At 33.4% G+C, this 14737-nt stretch overlaps 4 protein-coding genes across 7 annotated transcripts; 2 read left to right on the forward strand and 2 right to left on the reverse strand.

Moving 5' to 3' along the window:
* Positions 1–268: 268 nt before the first annotated feature.
* Positions 269–4080, reverse strand: DppIII (dipeptidyl peptidase 3). Of its 3 annotated transcripts, none has more exons than XM_014363619.3 (4): positions 3934–4080; positions 2509–2802; positions 686–2435; positions 269–605 (listed from the first exon to the last, which is right to left on the reverse strand). In XM_014363619.3, the coding sequence occupies exons 2-4, from the start codon at positions 2782–2784 to the stop codon at positions 448–450; spliced, it is 2184 nt and encodes a 727-aa protein (XP_014219105.2). In that variant the 5' UTR covers positions 2785–2802; positions 3934–4080; the 3' UTR covers positions 269–447. The 3 variants fall into 3 exon arrangements, with proteins under 3 accessions (XP_014219105.2, XP_014219104.2, XP_014219106.2); XM_014363618.3 differs by having other exon boundaries at positions 2509–2806; XM_014363620.3 differs by lacking the exon at positions 3934–4080 and adding an exon at positions 3214–3327 and having other exon boundaries at positions 2509–2806.
* Positions 4081–8804: 4724 nt separating this feature from the next.
* Positions 8805–10861, reverse strand: LOC106647349 (DNA repair protein RAD51 homolog 1). Of its 2 annotated transcripts, none has more exons than XM_014363687.2 (2): positions 10610–10861; positions 8805–10170 (listed from the first exon to the last, which is right to left on the reverse strand). In XM_014363687.2, the coding sequence occupies exons 1-2, from the start codon at positions 10697–10699 to the stop codon at positions 9235–9237; spliced, it is 1026 nt and encodes a 341-aa protein (XP_014219173.1). In that variant the 5' UTR covers positions 10700–10861; the 3' UTR covers positions 8805–9234. The 2 variants fall into 2 exon arrangements, with proteins under 2 accessions (XP_014219173.1, XP_089447084.1); XM_089590958.1 differs by having other exon boundaries at positions 8805–10185; positions 10610–10673.
* Positions 10862–10971: 110 nt separating this feature from the next.
* On the forward strand, positions 10972–12387 carry LOC106647254 (serine hydrolase BPHL). Its single transcript, XM_014363563.2, has 6 exons — positions 10972–11083; positions 11161–11188; positions 11306–11396; positions 11513–11833; positions 11913–12168; positions 12231–12387. The coding sequence occupies exons 2-6, from the start codon at positions 11162–11164 to the stop codon at positions 12325–12327; spliced, it is 792 nt and encodes a 263-aa protein (XP_014219049.2). The 5' UTR covers positions 10972–11083; position 11161; the 3' UTR covers positions 12328–12387.
* A 480-nt stretch (positions 12388–12867) lies between these two features.
* Positions 12868–14188, forward strand: LOC106647367 (serine hydrolase BPHL-like). The gene is made up of 5 exons (XM_014363710.2): positions 12868–12975; positions 13110–13200; positions 13312–13632; positions 13712–13967; positions 14049–14188. Exons 1-5 carry the CDS (start codon positions 12868–12870, stop codon positions 14137–14139), a joined length of 867 nt encoding a protein of 288 aa, XP_014219196.2. The 3' UTR covers positions 14140–14188.
* The last annotated feature ends 549 nt before the right edge of the window (positions 14189–14737 follow it).

Here is a 14737-nt window from a genome sequence, read left to right on the forward strand (position 1 = left end):
TTTGCCCGCGCGCTCCCCTCTCTACTTTGCGCGCGCAGACACGACATAGATGGGTGGCGGGATTTGTAAATCAAAACCATTTTTATTTTTCAAGTGCAACAAATAAGTTTGATGAATAACATAACTTTAAACATAAAATACATGACACCTTGAGCACCACTTAATAAGTGAATCAGAGTCATCAGTTTTTGCCGTTAAGAGAAATTGTTAAATTTATTGTTATCAAAGGTAAATAAATTTGGAAGAAATTATTTGTAAAACTGTCTGTTACGGTTTTATTCAACATTAATGATGATTTTATGTATGTAAAATAATAATGTGTAATTACAAAATTTAAATACACTGTATAAAAATTGAATTATCAAACTTTTTCAGTCATCAACGCGAGATTTGTATAAAATACTTTTAAATGCTGTAATGCTTTTATCGATTGTTTTGAGTTAAAACTCAGTTCGTAAGCTCCTCGGGGTAGAAGAATTTTTGATCCTTTTCCCACAGTTTGACAAGATTTTCAGATGAGTTTGGCGACGGGAATCTATCAACCACCGACTGAATGAGTCCCTCAAATGTCTCTTCGTAACTCTTTAGTACAACAGATCCAGATTCTGCAAAAAATATTTTAAATTATTCTCATTGCTTTTTAAAATTTTGAATTAGTTTTTTTATCTTTTTTGGTGATACTTACGATCAACAGTGGTGTTTGTCTGCACAAATATTCTTCTTGGTTTTTTGTGAGCTAGAATAATATCCCTCCATTTGGCCCATGGATGAGGACCATCTTCAGGCACTTCACTGTACTTGTCATACATTTCTTTAGCAGCCTGGAAATCTGCAGTACTCTTGTAGAATTGCAACTTCTTCAAAAAGTCTCCAATAGCCTTTTTACCAACAGTGTTAATTTTACTTTTGTCCACTGTCAATCTCAAATTTTTGCCAGGTTCAGTCTCAACAATATTAACAAAATCTTCTCCAGCTTCTAAACAAACTCTCAGTATAACATAACGAGCTTGCGAGTGGGATTGCAACCACTTTTTGGTGGAGGGTTCATACATTTCTAAAGCCTTAGCACATCCCATCCAAAACATTGTCAGCCAATTGACGTAAATAACTTTTTCCGCCTCTGGACCTTCGTAACCAAAGATTTTAGTTACATCTTTTTCTAAGGATAAGTAAAGGCCGACAGATTCAGCTCTACACTCTTCATATGAAGATCCCAATGCTCCAAACACTGAATCATAGGTTTCTCCATCCTTGTAGTATTTGGTGATTGGCTGATTGTCAATAGGGCTCCTAACTTTCTCGATATCAAAATTGAATGTTCCATCAGAATTCTTTCTAAATAATTTACCACTACCATGACCAAGCAGCTCATGAAGACCTACTTGCACCTCAAAGCTTGGAACTCTAAGCTGATTGAACAGAGTGTCATCTTCCTTTGACAGAAAAGGTACCTCATCTTGCAATGGTCTTGCTGAAATCACATTGCCAAGTGATACGTTCTTGAATCCTTCAGACTGCCTAATCTCGTCGTAATTAGGTATATTGATACCAGCCGGAATTCCAGATCCCGCAAACGTTAAGACATCTAGAGATGTAAAGTCAGGCCTCAAGAATTTGTCTTTTTCAAAATCTTTGCCCCAGGGAAGAATTGTCAACAATTTTTCGGCATTATCAACAAGAGTTGAAAATTTCTGGGACATTTCACGATTTACCATGGCAACAAATCCCTCAAACTCTCCTCTTTGACCTGCTGGATCTCTGTAAGTTTCAATAAAACCAATATAGGTTTCAACTGCAGGTCCCTTGTCTTTAATCCAATATCTAGATCCATTTTTGTGCTCATCTAAAGACCCCGTGACAAAGTGTTCAACGTATTTCTCGATCATTTTAACTTCTGTCTCATTGGCAGCATGCTCTTTAGCCTTTTTTAAATTCTCCACCACAGACAGCAAGAGCAAATCATAATCGCCTCTAGTAATTTTAAATTGAGCACCTTCAAAGATTTCTTCCGGTAGGGTGATTTTAGGATTGTCACTTGTTTCGGTAGAGGCTAATCTTATTTCATATTTACATTTGTAGTTGTCACCTTCAACGTCTGTTTTGAAGCACCTGGCATTGTAAGATTCTAAATGGTGTTTTTGCATAAACTCATTTACAAGCTTTGCATCTTCTTCTGTACAATTTGCAGAGAAGTAGGTAGTTATTCCTTTACTACCCAAGCCCAAGGATTTAACTTTACCTTCTAGATTATATAGCGCATCCTTAATTTTGTCCCAAAGAAATTTCAAGCTAGCTTCATCATCCTTGTAAGCTTTCGACCCTTTGATTAACTGTTCAAACTTTTCTTTGGGCAAATTTGGAATAATTTTACTGTCTCCAAAATCTTTGTAATTCCCAGAGTAGGCAAAAACTCCACACGAGTATACTAAGAAAGCCTGATGAATAAAAATTTTACATTAAAATTCAAGCCCATGTATGAAAACACGCTCATCTCAAAAAACTACTTACAACAAATTCATCTTCTGTGAAGCCAGCTGCTAGAGCAGTCTTCTTCAAGTCTGCTATTGATTCAGAAAGGAATACTTTGTGCAGAAGGGCAAATATCAGTGGTGATTCGGGTGATGTTTGTAAACAAACTATGAGACCACCATTCCATGCAGCTTGACTTAGATAGTGGGCATATAACTTTTCCTTATTCGACAGAGCATTGAATGCTGCTTCGCACTCCAATCTGACCATGGGCTGGTCATTGGGTAAAGTATACATAGAGATATCGTCACTCATATTTGCAATGGTATGGTACTGGCTGAAACAAAAACATTGCCAAATAAGTACATAAAATACTTCAAAAGACAAGTTTCACGCTTATCCACCCTCACTAACTCATTTATTTTCCTATGACATTGTAGGTACAACTTATGCTTAATGCACTGATAAATCTAAACTTTCTATTCGTACAAGATTTAACACTTATTATTTTAATTTAAAGAGAAAGTATGTAAATACTTGAAACAAAGTACAGTGACAAATTTAAAATGACTAATGAAAATGCATTGACCTAACCTACTTATAAAAGCAGCATTCGAACAAAATTATTATTTCAAACCAACGTAAATCTAACCGTGTAGGTATAAGGATACATGAAAAAAAAAAAAAAAAAAAAAAAAAAAAAAAAAAAAAAAACCCTGTGCAACGTAACAAAATTAATAGTACCTAATTAGCGAAGCTTTTCTGAAAAATTTAGTAACAGCAAGACGGCCGGAACACCCCGACTGACGTGTCAACTGTTTGCGACACGTCAACAATGAAAGCGATGACAAAAATAAATTTGACTTGCACAATTTAAACATTACTTTGTTTTTATTGAGAAACTGTTTGTTTTACGTATGTACTACTTAGCCCCAACAATGCAAATTGCAGGTTGCGACAAAAAGCCGGTTCGTGTAAAAAAAATAAAGGCGTTAACAAAAAATACTTACTTAAGACTAACCAAGTAAGTAGATAAGTGACGAGTCTAAGACTTATTAAGAATAGGTAAGTATAATAGCTGTATAAATACTAGAATTGAAGAATATAATAGAACGCACAATGAGTTATTGTTTGGAACACAAATTTTAATTAAATATATATACTTTAATAAGTATAAAATAATAAAGTTCAAACGGAAGTAACTTGACAATATACTTCGAAGTTGTTAAAAAAGGCAAAAAGGCGTAGTCCGTGTAACTTAGCATATTGCCGATCGAGTGGTTTTATACTCGTAGAGTTATCTGTATAAATAATACTATAGATTCGTTCATCCTTTTATTTTAATACTGTTTTGTTTACTAATAAATGGAAAAATAAGAAGCAACTTTAACAATTAGCATACCCAAGATTAGATAGGGTGTCATTCACCAGTACATTATTAGGAATTGCATATTTTTTACTTACGTTAACTATAAGTAAGTACTCTGCAAACGTCGAACAGTATAAGATAACAATGATACTAGAAAAGAAAATGTACAACTTATAAGTAAGTACTTAGATTTCAGTAACACAAAAAGTACAAAAACTTTCAGCAGCAATAAAAGACTGTCCTTTATGGACGTTGGACACTGGACAGCTATGGAAGCCTGGTCACGACATCTACATAAAAACGCAGAAGCGTGCACAAAATCGAGTAGGAAAAGGGTATGAATCGCATGAAGAGTGTCCAAAAACACGTAAGTATAAGTATTGTAATTAAGTGCACAACAGCGCGCAAACAACAAGTTGCAAAGCAGACGGTTTCTATTTCATTTGCTTGAATATACAGCTTATAACTGTTACATCATTACGTGGGAAAGAGATTTGTTAAAAAAAAAAAAAACAACAAAATATATATATATATATATATAAACTTTATACTTGCATGTACTTTGCCGACTGTATTCCACAAATGCTGCCAGTAGTTAAATTACGTACGTCGAAAAACATATTTTACGTAGTAGACATACTTTCAATTATGTTTTTAATTAAAATTTTGCGAATTACCGACGTAATAAAAAGTTGATGTTGTCTGTGCTATTTGCGGCAATTAAACAAAATATCTCGTACACAAAAAAAGCGATCTACTATATAACATTTATACTTTTAGAGGTAAATTTTTGGGTAAGAGATAGATTGTAAACTTGCCGCAAACACCACTCAACACGTTAACTTTTTATTTTCTATCTATTTAATTAGTTGCGGCTGGTTTATAATTGACTAAATAGCTCTGCTTCAAGTTATAGTAATAATTATTTTGATCAGCGCCATCTAGCGGTATTTTTTTTTCGCCAAAAGTGGCCTCTAAAATTCTGAAACTGAGCATTAGCGCTTAGAGCCATTTAGCCAATCATAAACCAGCCGCAACTTATTGCGTAGCTACAAAATAGAAAAATAACAGTACGTGTGTTTTTGGCGGCAAATTAACAATCTATTTTTTACCAAATAATCGACCTCCTATGTATTCATACTTTTAAAGATAAGTTTTCGAGTAAAAGATAGATTGATAACTTGCCGCCAAAAATACGTGTACTGTTATTTTTCTATTTTGTAGCTACAAGATAAGTTGCGGCTGGTTTATGGTTAGCTAAATGGCTCTAAGCTCTTATGCTCGGTTTCAGAATTTTAGAGGCCACTTTTGGCGAAAAAAAAAATACCGCTAGATGGCACTGATCAAAATAATTATTACTATAACTTATAGTAGAGCCATTTAGTCAAGTATTAACCAGCCGCAACTGATCGCATAGATATAAAATATAAAACAAACGTTGTCTGTGCTATTTGCGGCAAGCTTACAATATATCTTTTACCCAAAAATTGGCCTATATATTTATACTTTTGGAAGTACATTTTAGGTGAAAGATAAATTGTAAACTTAACGCAAATAGCACAGACAACGTTAAATTTTTATTTGATACGTACACACTTAGTTGAGGCTTGTTTATAATCGATTACATGGCTCTACTGTAAATTGTAATAATTACAATAGAGCCATGTAATCGTTGGTATATTAGCATGAAATAATACAAGGAAAAAAGTTCAACTCATTAAAGTAAAATATACCCGATGATAACACGCACGATTTTTAATATTCTAGAAAAAATCAAAGAAAACAAATTGATAGATGGTGATCCAAAGCTTGTATAAGTTTCTTGTAGTTTTTTTTTTTTTTTTTGGTAACAAGTGTACCCATGTACATGTCTTATATGTAATTCTTACTGATATCGGAAAATAATTTAATAATTATAGTAAATATATAGCTTATTAAGTAACAGTAATTTCCCTCGACACACATTTATACGACTAAAACTTGGTAACTTCCTTCAGATATACTACTTGAAATCATGAACTTTTCAGAAAAAAAAACATTCTTGAATTTTATTAATATAATTTCATTGCATTCTTTCCAAGTACATAAATTCGTGTGTGGTGCCTCGTGATATTTTTCATTTCCTAATTATCATCACAACAGTAGTGTTTAAATAAGTATTTTTAGTTTGAAGTAAACGTTTGCTATGGCATGCAGAGATACCCATCAACATTATTTTTCACAGAGCTACACAAAAACATTATCACACTAATATTATATTTGCTTTATTCAAACACGTTACTTATAGATAATAACAACAGGTTAAATACAACGTAAGATATCTCTTGTCAATCAATTGAACGTGTGTGGATTGCAATTGTCATCTTGATCCTTGCCCCCCCCCCCTACATAAGGCACCCTTGTATAAACAAAAATCATTAACAGTAGTTATAGTAAAATAGTAGTACTTGTAGTAATCACTACTAAATAGTCGATTTTATAAGCCGAATAAAAAAAGTAGAACACTTATGGTTTTGGAGGTCGATTCGCAGGTAACAATAAGATTGTAAACTTGCCGCAAACAGCACTAATCACGTCAACTTTTTATTTTATATCGATTTGATTAGTTGCGGCTGGTTTATAATTGACTAAATAGCTCTGCTTCAAGTTATAGTAATAATTATTTGGATCAGCGCCATCTAGCGGTATTTTTTTTTCGCCAAAAGTGGCCTCTAAAATTCTGAAACCGAGCATTAGCGCTTAGAGCCATTTAGCCAACCATAAACCAGCCGCAACTCATTGTGTAGCTACAAAATAGAAAAATAACAGTACACGTGTTTTTGGCGGCAAGTTAACAATTTACTTTATATCAAAAAATTGACCTTCTATGTATTTATACTTTTAGAGATAAGTTTTTGAGTAGAAAATAGATTGATAACTTGCCGCCAAAAACACGTGTACTGTTATTTTTCTATTTTGTAGCTACAAGATAAGTTGCGGCTGGTTTATGGTTAGCTAAATGGCTCTAAGCTCTTATGCTCGGTTTCAGAATTTTAGAGGCCACTTTTGGCGAAAAAAAAAATACCGCTAGATGACACTGATCCAAATAATTATTACTATAACTTGAAGCAGAGCTGTTTAGTCAATTATAAACCAGCCGCAACTAATCAAATCGATATAAAATAAAAAGTTGACGTGATTAGTGCTGTTTGCGGCAAGTTTACAATCTTATTGTTACCTGCGAATCGACCTCCAAAACCATAAGTGTTCTACTTTTTTTATTCGGCTTATAAAATCGACTATTTAGTAGTGATTACTACAAGTACTACTATTTTACTATAACTACTGTTAATGATTTTTGTTTATACAAGGGTGCCTTATGTAGGGGGGGGGGCAAGGATCAAGATGACAATTGCAATCCACACACGTTCAATTGATTGACAAGAGATATCTTGCGTTGTATTCAACCTGTTGTTATTATCTATAAGTAACGTGTTTGAATAAAGCAAATATAAAATGAGCATGATAATGTTTTTGCGTAGCTCTGTGAAAAATAATGTTGATGGGTATCTCTGCATGCCATAGCAAACGTTTACTTCAAACTAAAAATACTTATTTAAACACTACTGTTGTGATGATAATTAGGAAATGAAAAATATCACGAGGCACCACACACGAATTTATGTACTTGGAAAGAATGCAATGAAATTGTATTAATAAAATTCAAGAATGTTTTTTTTTCTGAAAAGTTCATGATTTCAAGTACTATATCTGAAGGAAGTTACCAAGTTTTAGTCGTATAAATGTGTGTCGAGGGAAATTACTGTTACTTAATAAGCTATATATTTACTATAATTATTAAATTATTATCCGATATCAGTAAGAATTACATATAAGACATGTACATGGGTACACTTGTTACCAAAAAAAAAAAAAAAAACTACAAGAAACTTATACAAGCTTTGGATCATCATCCATCAATATGTTTTTTTTTATTTTTTCTAGAATATGAGAAATCGTGCGTGTTGTCATCGGGTATATTTAACTTCAATATTTGTTTTATATTTTATGTCTATGCAATCAGTTGCGGCTGGTTTATAATTGACTAAATGGCTCCACTATAATTAAGTTATAGTAATAATTATTTGGATCAGTGCCATCTAGCGGTATTTTTTTTTTCGCCAAAAGTGGCCTCTAAAATTCTGAAACCGAGCATAAGAGCTTAGAGCCATTTAACTAACCATAAGCCAGCCGCAACTTATCTTGTAGCTACAAAATAGAAAAATAACAGTACACGTGTTTTTGGCGGCAAGTTATCAATCTATCTTCTACTCGAAAACTTATCTTTAAAAGTATGAATACATAGGAGGTCGATTATTTGGTAAAAAATAGATTGTTAATTTGCCGCCAAAAACACACGTACTGTTATTTTTCTATTTTGTAGCTACACAATAAGTTGCGGCTGGTTTATGGTTGGTTAAATGGCTCTAAGCGCTAATGCTCAGTTTCAGAATTTTAGAGGCCACTTTTGGCGAAAAAAAATACCGCTAGATGGCGCTGATCAAAATAATTATTACTATAACTTGAAGCAGAGCTATTTAGTCAATTATAAACCAGCCGCAACTAATTAAATAGATAGAAAATAAAAAGTTAACGTGATGAGTGGTGTTTGCGGCAAGTTTACAATCTATCTCTTACCCAAAAATTTACCTCTGAAAGTATAAATGTTATATAGTAGATCGCTTTTTTTGGGTACGAGATATTTTGTTAAATTGCCGCAAATTGCACAGACAACGTCAACTTTTTATTACGTCGGTAATTCGCAAAATTTTAATTATAAACATAATTGAAAGTATGTCTACAACGTAAAATATGTTTTTTCAATAGTGGTGCACCCCACTCTTTGGCGAAATTATTTAATTTAAAACGAAGTTCAAACAGTAAATCTTAAAATTAAGGAAATTTTGTGACAAAAATGAGTAATATATAGAATAAACAATTTTTTTTCGTTTATTGATGCTCAGACATATATTAACAATAGAAATTCTTATTATTACAAAATGTATTTATTAAGACGGGGCAACTGTATTTTTATTCGTAATTGCATTGTTTATTTAAAATTTATTATTTTTCACTTATTTCATACTTTTTTTGCCTTAATACATAAGTCTTGATTAAATCTAAGTTTTGCCAGTCTATTTTTTGCAACGCATGTACATCATTTAAAAATAAAGTTATAAACAATTGAAGGTGAGATGAAAGACAATTTTTGAATTTTAAAGCATCATTTGTGAAATATGTTACAAAATGTTATTATTTATAACTATCAGCTCCATTACTCTTTAAAATTAGTCTAGGGGTTATTTTTACAATAAAATTAAATGGAACAGTAAGGCGTAATTAACAGTACACTACTCCTACTCTTTAACATCACCTATTCCATCAGGATTAATGGCAAATGTCGCTTCACTTTCTGGAAGACAAGGAGAATCATAGATTTTACAAATTCTTGTTTCACCTCTCCCTTTGCGCAAGTATAGCCTGGTTGTACTGGCATGAGCTATTATGTTACCACCAATGGGCTTTTTTGTGTCACTTCCAAACATAGAGGAAGCTCCATCAACTGTAGCTACAACTTGATTTGTTATGACAACGGCACATCCAAACTCGTCTGCCAATCTGAGTAGTAGTCTAAGAAATCTGGCTAAATGCATTTGTCTGGCTGCCAGTTCTCCCCTTCCAGCAAAGTCTGTTCTGTACAGTGCAGTGGCACTGTCTACGATGAGTAGTCCGTACCTCGATTCTGCCATCATAGCGCTTGCCTTGATCAAAAGTTGTGTTTGATGATCAGAATTGTAAGCCCTTGCAGTGGCAACATTGTCAAGAACGTTGTCACCACTAATGTTGTACCTTTCAGCAACAGCAATTAATCTTTCTGGCCTGAAAGTGCCTTCTGTGTCTATGTATATGCATTTAGCTTCAGCACCACCCATATCAACAGGTAATTGACAATTGACAGCCAGTGTGTGGCAGAGCTGAGATTTTCCAGTTCTGAATTCTCCAAAAATTTCAGTGATGGATCCAGTTTCTATTCCACCACCTAAAAGACGATCCAACTCGGCTGAACCAGTTGTAATGTAAACTATGTTGGCTCTGATCATGTGAACTTCAGCTGCTGTTTTGAAACCCATAGTAACTAGCTTAGAAGCCTCTAAAATAATTTTATCTGCTTTGCCTTCGCTGATTCCTTTGATTGTCATCAGGACTTTTTTTGGTGTGTATGCCACAGATTCAACTGTGTAAAATCCAGCCTCTTCCAGCTTCTTGATATCACTAGCTGTGATGCCATTTCCCTGAAATCATCAAGCCTGTCATTTGGTGTCCATTTAATTAAAACGTATTAAGGTGAAACATAGGCATATAAACATATTCAAGGAGTATTTAAAAAAAAATTGAAAATAAGGCAATCCGTGAATAATAGTAGTTAAAAACTGCTACTACCAAAATAGATTAATTTACAGGTAGTTATTGTGAAGTGTTTGAAAAAACAAATAAATAAAGGACTATTTCATTTTTATTTACATGCAATGTATTGAAAGAAATTTCGAGCGTACATCACGCTGCGTATAATTCACAAATTGTGTAACTTTTTTTCATTCATCAATAATCAATTGTTATGTGCACACGATATCTACAGACAAGAAATATGTAACTATTAGAAGAGTTAATGAATCAGAACTGCCATTGTGTAGAGAAGTATGAGTGCACGACACGCAAGTGCAGTTTATTTACCTCCAAACTTTTGATAGCTTTCACCTGTCCTCCACAATCTCCTAGATCCTCTTCCTCGACAATGGTACTCGCTACGTCTGCCGTTGACATTTGTATTGTTTTACCTTTTCGCGAGATCAGCTGAAAAAATATCTGTAGGTACACAATGCACGTGTTTGAGCGACGACGATTCTCTATTTAGAAAAAATAGATGCGTTGACCTCGCAGTTGTGACTAGTCCAAACAGGCTTTCAAATTTGTATGAAACGGTCAGCACACACATGACACATGCGTCCGAGAGAGAGAGAGAGAGAGAGAGAAAGAAAAGAATGGAGGGCCAAGTAAAAGATGTGCTCGTGCGCAGTGCGGCTCGATCAGCCAATCAGAGTTGAAACAAGCGATCTACCGTGTTGAATTTCAGCGAATGAGCGCTTGGAGTTATACGTTTTTTTCAATATGTCCAACTGTACACGCATGGTAATGATATCCGCATAGGTAAATAAACATCTTGAGGTGCAAGTAACTTTTGGACTTTAAATTTCATTGATAAGTATCATATATTGCTTATACAGGATGTCGAGCGCTGCTTCCGCAGTTACAGTAAGTGTGTAATTGAGTTTCTGAGGTATCAGTAATTAATTTTATTACATTACAGCTATGCATTTTTAGTATCTTTTTTCAACATATTGATATTAAATATTGTTAATACGTGTGTAGGAACGTAAAGTTCTGGTGGATGGAGTAGATATAAACTATGCTAAGACTGGGACTGGAGAACATCTTGTGCTCTTACTGCCTGGAGCAGTAGGTATAAGTTTTATAAATTATTTAAGTCAAACTTAGTTAACAAATTGGCTGTAAGTACATAAAAGGAGTTTTTAGTAATTCAAAGGACAAATTACTTTAACTAACTTTTTTTTTAAGGAACCATTTGGACTGACTTCAAGCCACAAATTGAAAAGCTTAGTAAAGAAAAATTTACTATTATTGCTTGGGACCCTCCTGGATATGGGAAATCCAGACCACCAAATAGAACTTTTCCTGAAGACTTTTTTAGGAAAGATGCAGCTTTGGCTTGCAACTTGATGAAAACTCTCGGCTATGAAAAGTTTTCCTTGGTTGGCTATAGTGATGGTGGAATCACTGCACTCATTATGGCAGCCCAATATCCTGAAAATGTCCAAAAAATAGTTGTTTTTGGAGCGAATACATACATAGCGCCATTGGAAGCCGAAATTTATGAAAGTAATATTAAACTTACTTAAATATTTAATGATTAACTGTAATTGCGAAAAAAATTAACTTATTTATTTATTCCTTCCAGAGTTAAGAGACATAAGTTCGTGGTCAGAGGGAATGCGGGCTCTCATGATTGAAATTTATGGAGAAGAATATTTTACAAAAACTTGGAGTGATTGGGTTGATGGAATGTTACGTATTTATGAAAAGAACAACGGAGATATTTGCAAGGCTGATTTAACTAAAATCAAATGTCCAACTTTAATTATTCACGGACGAAAAGATGAGGAAGTTTTGATGGAACATGCAGATTACATGAAATCCAAAATAAAAAATTCGAGGTATTTTTATTCATATATTTATTATCGTAAATAAACATACATAGAAATTCTTGTTTATGTAGGTTGGAAATTTTTGAGGCTGGAGAACACGATTTGCATTTAAAACACCCAGACGAAACTAATGCATTACTGGAAAAATTCTTAACAGAAGACGCTTAAGTAAAGACTATTATTTTATGGAATAACTGCACAATGTAAAAAAACTAACTTATATTTGTACAAGCATATGTTAAACTACTTACATGCTATTTTTTAGACGTACAATTTGTTACTTTTAAGAACATTTATAAATAAACATTTCTTGAAAATTAATTTTACTTGAGTTAGCTCAAATGTGACCTTATTCGATGTCAGACACGCAGCTTACTCGATTTTTAAAAATTCATTAGTTTTTTACATGCATTGATATTTGCTTTTAATTAATAGCAATGTTTTTACAAACTTTTCATGAATATTTTTGGGTAGTATTTTACAATTATATCAATAACATCGATCAGAGGCATTAAATATGTATAAATAATGTGCAATAGATCTCTTTTATTTATTGTATTTACATCAACTTTTTATTTCTCATTTCAATTTAAATAACCGCCATTAAAGCAAGTTTGAATCTCTAGTAGATTAGATAAAAGTTCATCTGTAAGAGATTGATTCCCTTTGCATGTTATCTCTGTAAAACTGATAGGAACGTTCGTAAATATGTTGTCCACAGCAAAACATGTTTTGGAGTCATTTTTCAAATACAATAAAAAAACAAATCTCGTGAAAATTGCCAGAAGTTCGTCAACAGGTGCTTCTGCTATTGTGGTGAGTATATATATAATGTAAATTACAGAAGCACAGATAACTGACTTGATTTTAAATTATTTCCTTTTTTTTCAATAAGTATTTGATATGTAAAAAAAAAAATGCACACGTCAGCTAATGCTCGCCAATTGTAGGAACGCAAAGCACTGGTAGATGGAGTTAACATCAACTACGTGAAGACCGGAGTTGGAGAGCATCCTGTTCTTTTATTGCCTGGAGCTGTAGGTACTTAATTGTTAAAAAATATACCAAATGTATCTTTTATCTAATAAGTAGCACCAGGAACTTCACAAAATTCAAGTGACCAATGATGTTTAATTATTTAATTATTTTGAGGATCCATTTGGACTGATTTTAAGCCGCAAATTGAAAAGCTTGACAAGGAAAAGTTGACTGTTGTTGCATGGGATCCTCCTGGATATGGGAAATCCAGACCACCAAATAGAACTTTTCCTGAAGACTTTTTTAGGAAAGATGCAGCTTTGGCTTGCAACTTGATGAAAACTCTCGGCTATGAAAAGTTTTCCTTGGTTGGCTGGAGTGATGGTGGAATCACTGCACTCATTGTAGCCGCTCAATATCCAGTAAATGTTCAAAAAATGGTTGTTTTTGGAGCGAATTCATACATGGCGCCATCGGAGATCGAAACTTACGAAAGTAATAAAAAACCTGTAAATCAAAGATCTTATAGTTATTAGTGATAGCTGGAAAAACACTATTGTAAATTTTATTCTAGAAATAAGAGACATAAATACATGGTCAGAGAGAATGCGTGCTCCCATGATTGAAGTTTATGGGGAAGAATATTTTAGAAAAACTTGGAGTGACTGGATCGACGGTATGAAGCTTATTTATCAAAAGAACAACGGAGATATCTGCAAGGCTGATTTAACTAAAATCAAATGCCCAACTTTGATAATACACGGTCAAAAAGACGTAATGGTGTTGCCTGAGCATCCAGACTACTTGAAATCTAAAATCAAGAATTCCAGGTAACTCAATCATTTATTTTTTATGCAAATATTGTAAAAAATCATTTCTTAATGTAATCATTTCGTATTTTATTCAATCAGGGTGGAAATATTTAAGTCTGGAGCGCACAATTTACATTTGCGATATGCAGGAGAGTTTAATGCATTGGTAGAAAAATTCCTCACTGAATAGACACCTGTAAGGTGCCAAACGAAGACTGTTGTTTTATTTGTATGGTGGAAATTATCATGAGTTTTTTGGGGGGGGAGAGGGGGTACCGAAAATTAAAATATCAGTCTGACATTTTCTTTCTTTTCCTTTTTAATTTTTTTTGAAAAAAGTTATTTAACAGTGAAATTTAATTTTACGTTTTATTTTTACAGTGAAAAAAAACAGTCATGACATTTTCCATCATTCCTTTGATATGTAAACGAGCTTTAAAAAAATTGTTTTAAAATATTATTTGAATAAATTTATGAAAAATAACCATGCATGAAGTATTTTCATACCAAATAAGTAAGCCTACTGAACCTGAAATAACAAAAGACGTGAATAATGTAGGTCAGTTTTTACAAGAGCTGCCTCGACTTTTCATTAAATTCAGGTTTGCACGTATGGGCGTTCCCATGCCTGAAGGTTCTCGTATCACACGCTCTCTCGGTCGTTTTAAAAACCATCGCGTGAATCCAATCCGACAAGCTAACGTATTGTTAACAATGTCCAGATTTTCCAACTTTCACACTGTGCGCGAATGTATTCGTTTGTATATCTATTTTTCTGAAAAAAAAAA

The sequence above is a fragment of the Copidosoma floridanum genome, unplaced genomic scaffold (assembly GCF_036245765.1).
Source record: "Copidosoma floridanum isolate Cflo_tuat_1 unplaced genomic scaffold, Cflo_Japanese_pri ptg000013l, whole genome shotgun sequence".
In the NCBI taxonomy this organism is placed as follows: domain Eukaryota; kingdom Metazoa; phylum Arthropoda; class Insecta; order Hymenoptera; family Encyrtidae; genus Copidosoma; species Copidosoma floridanum.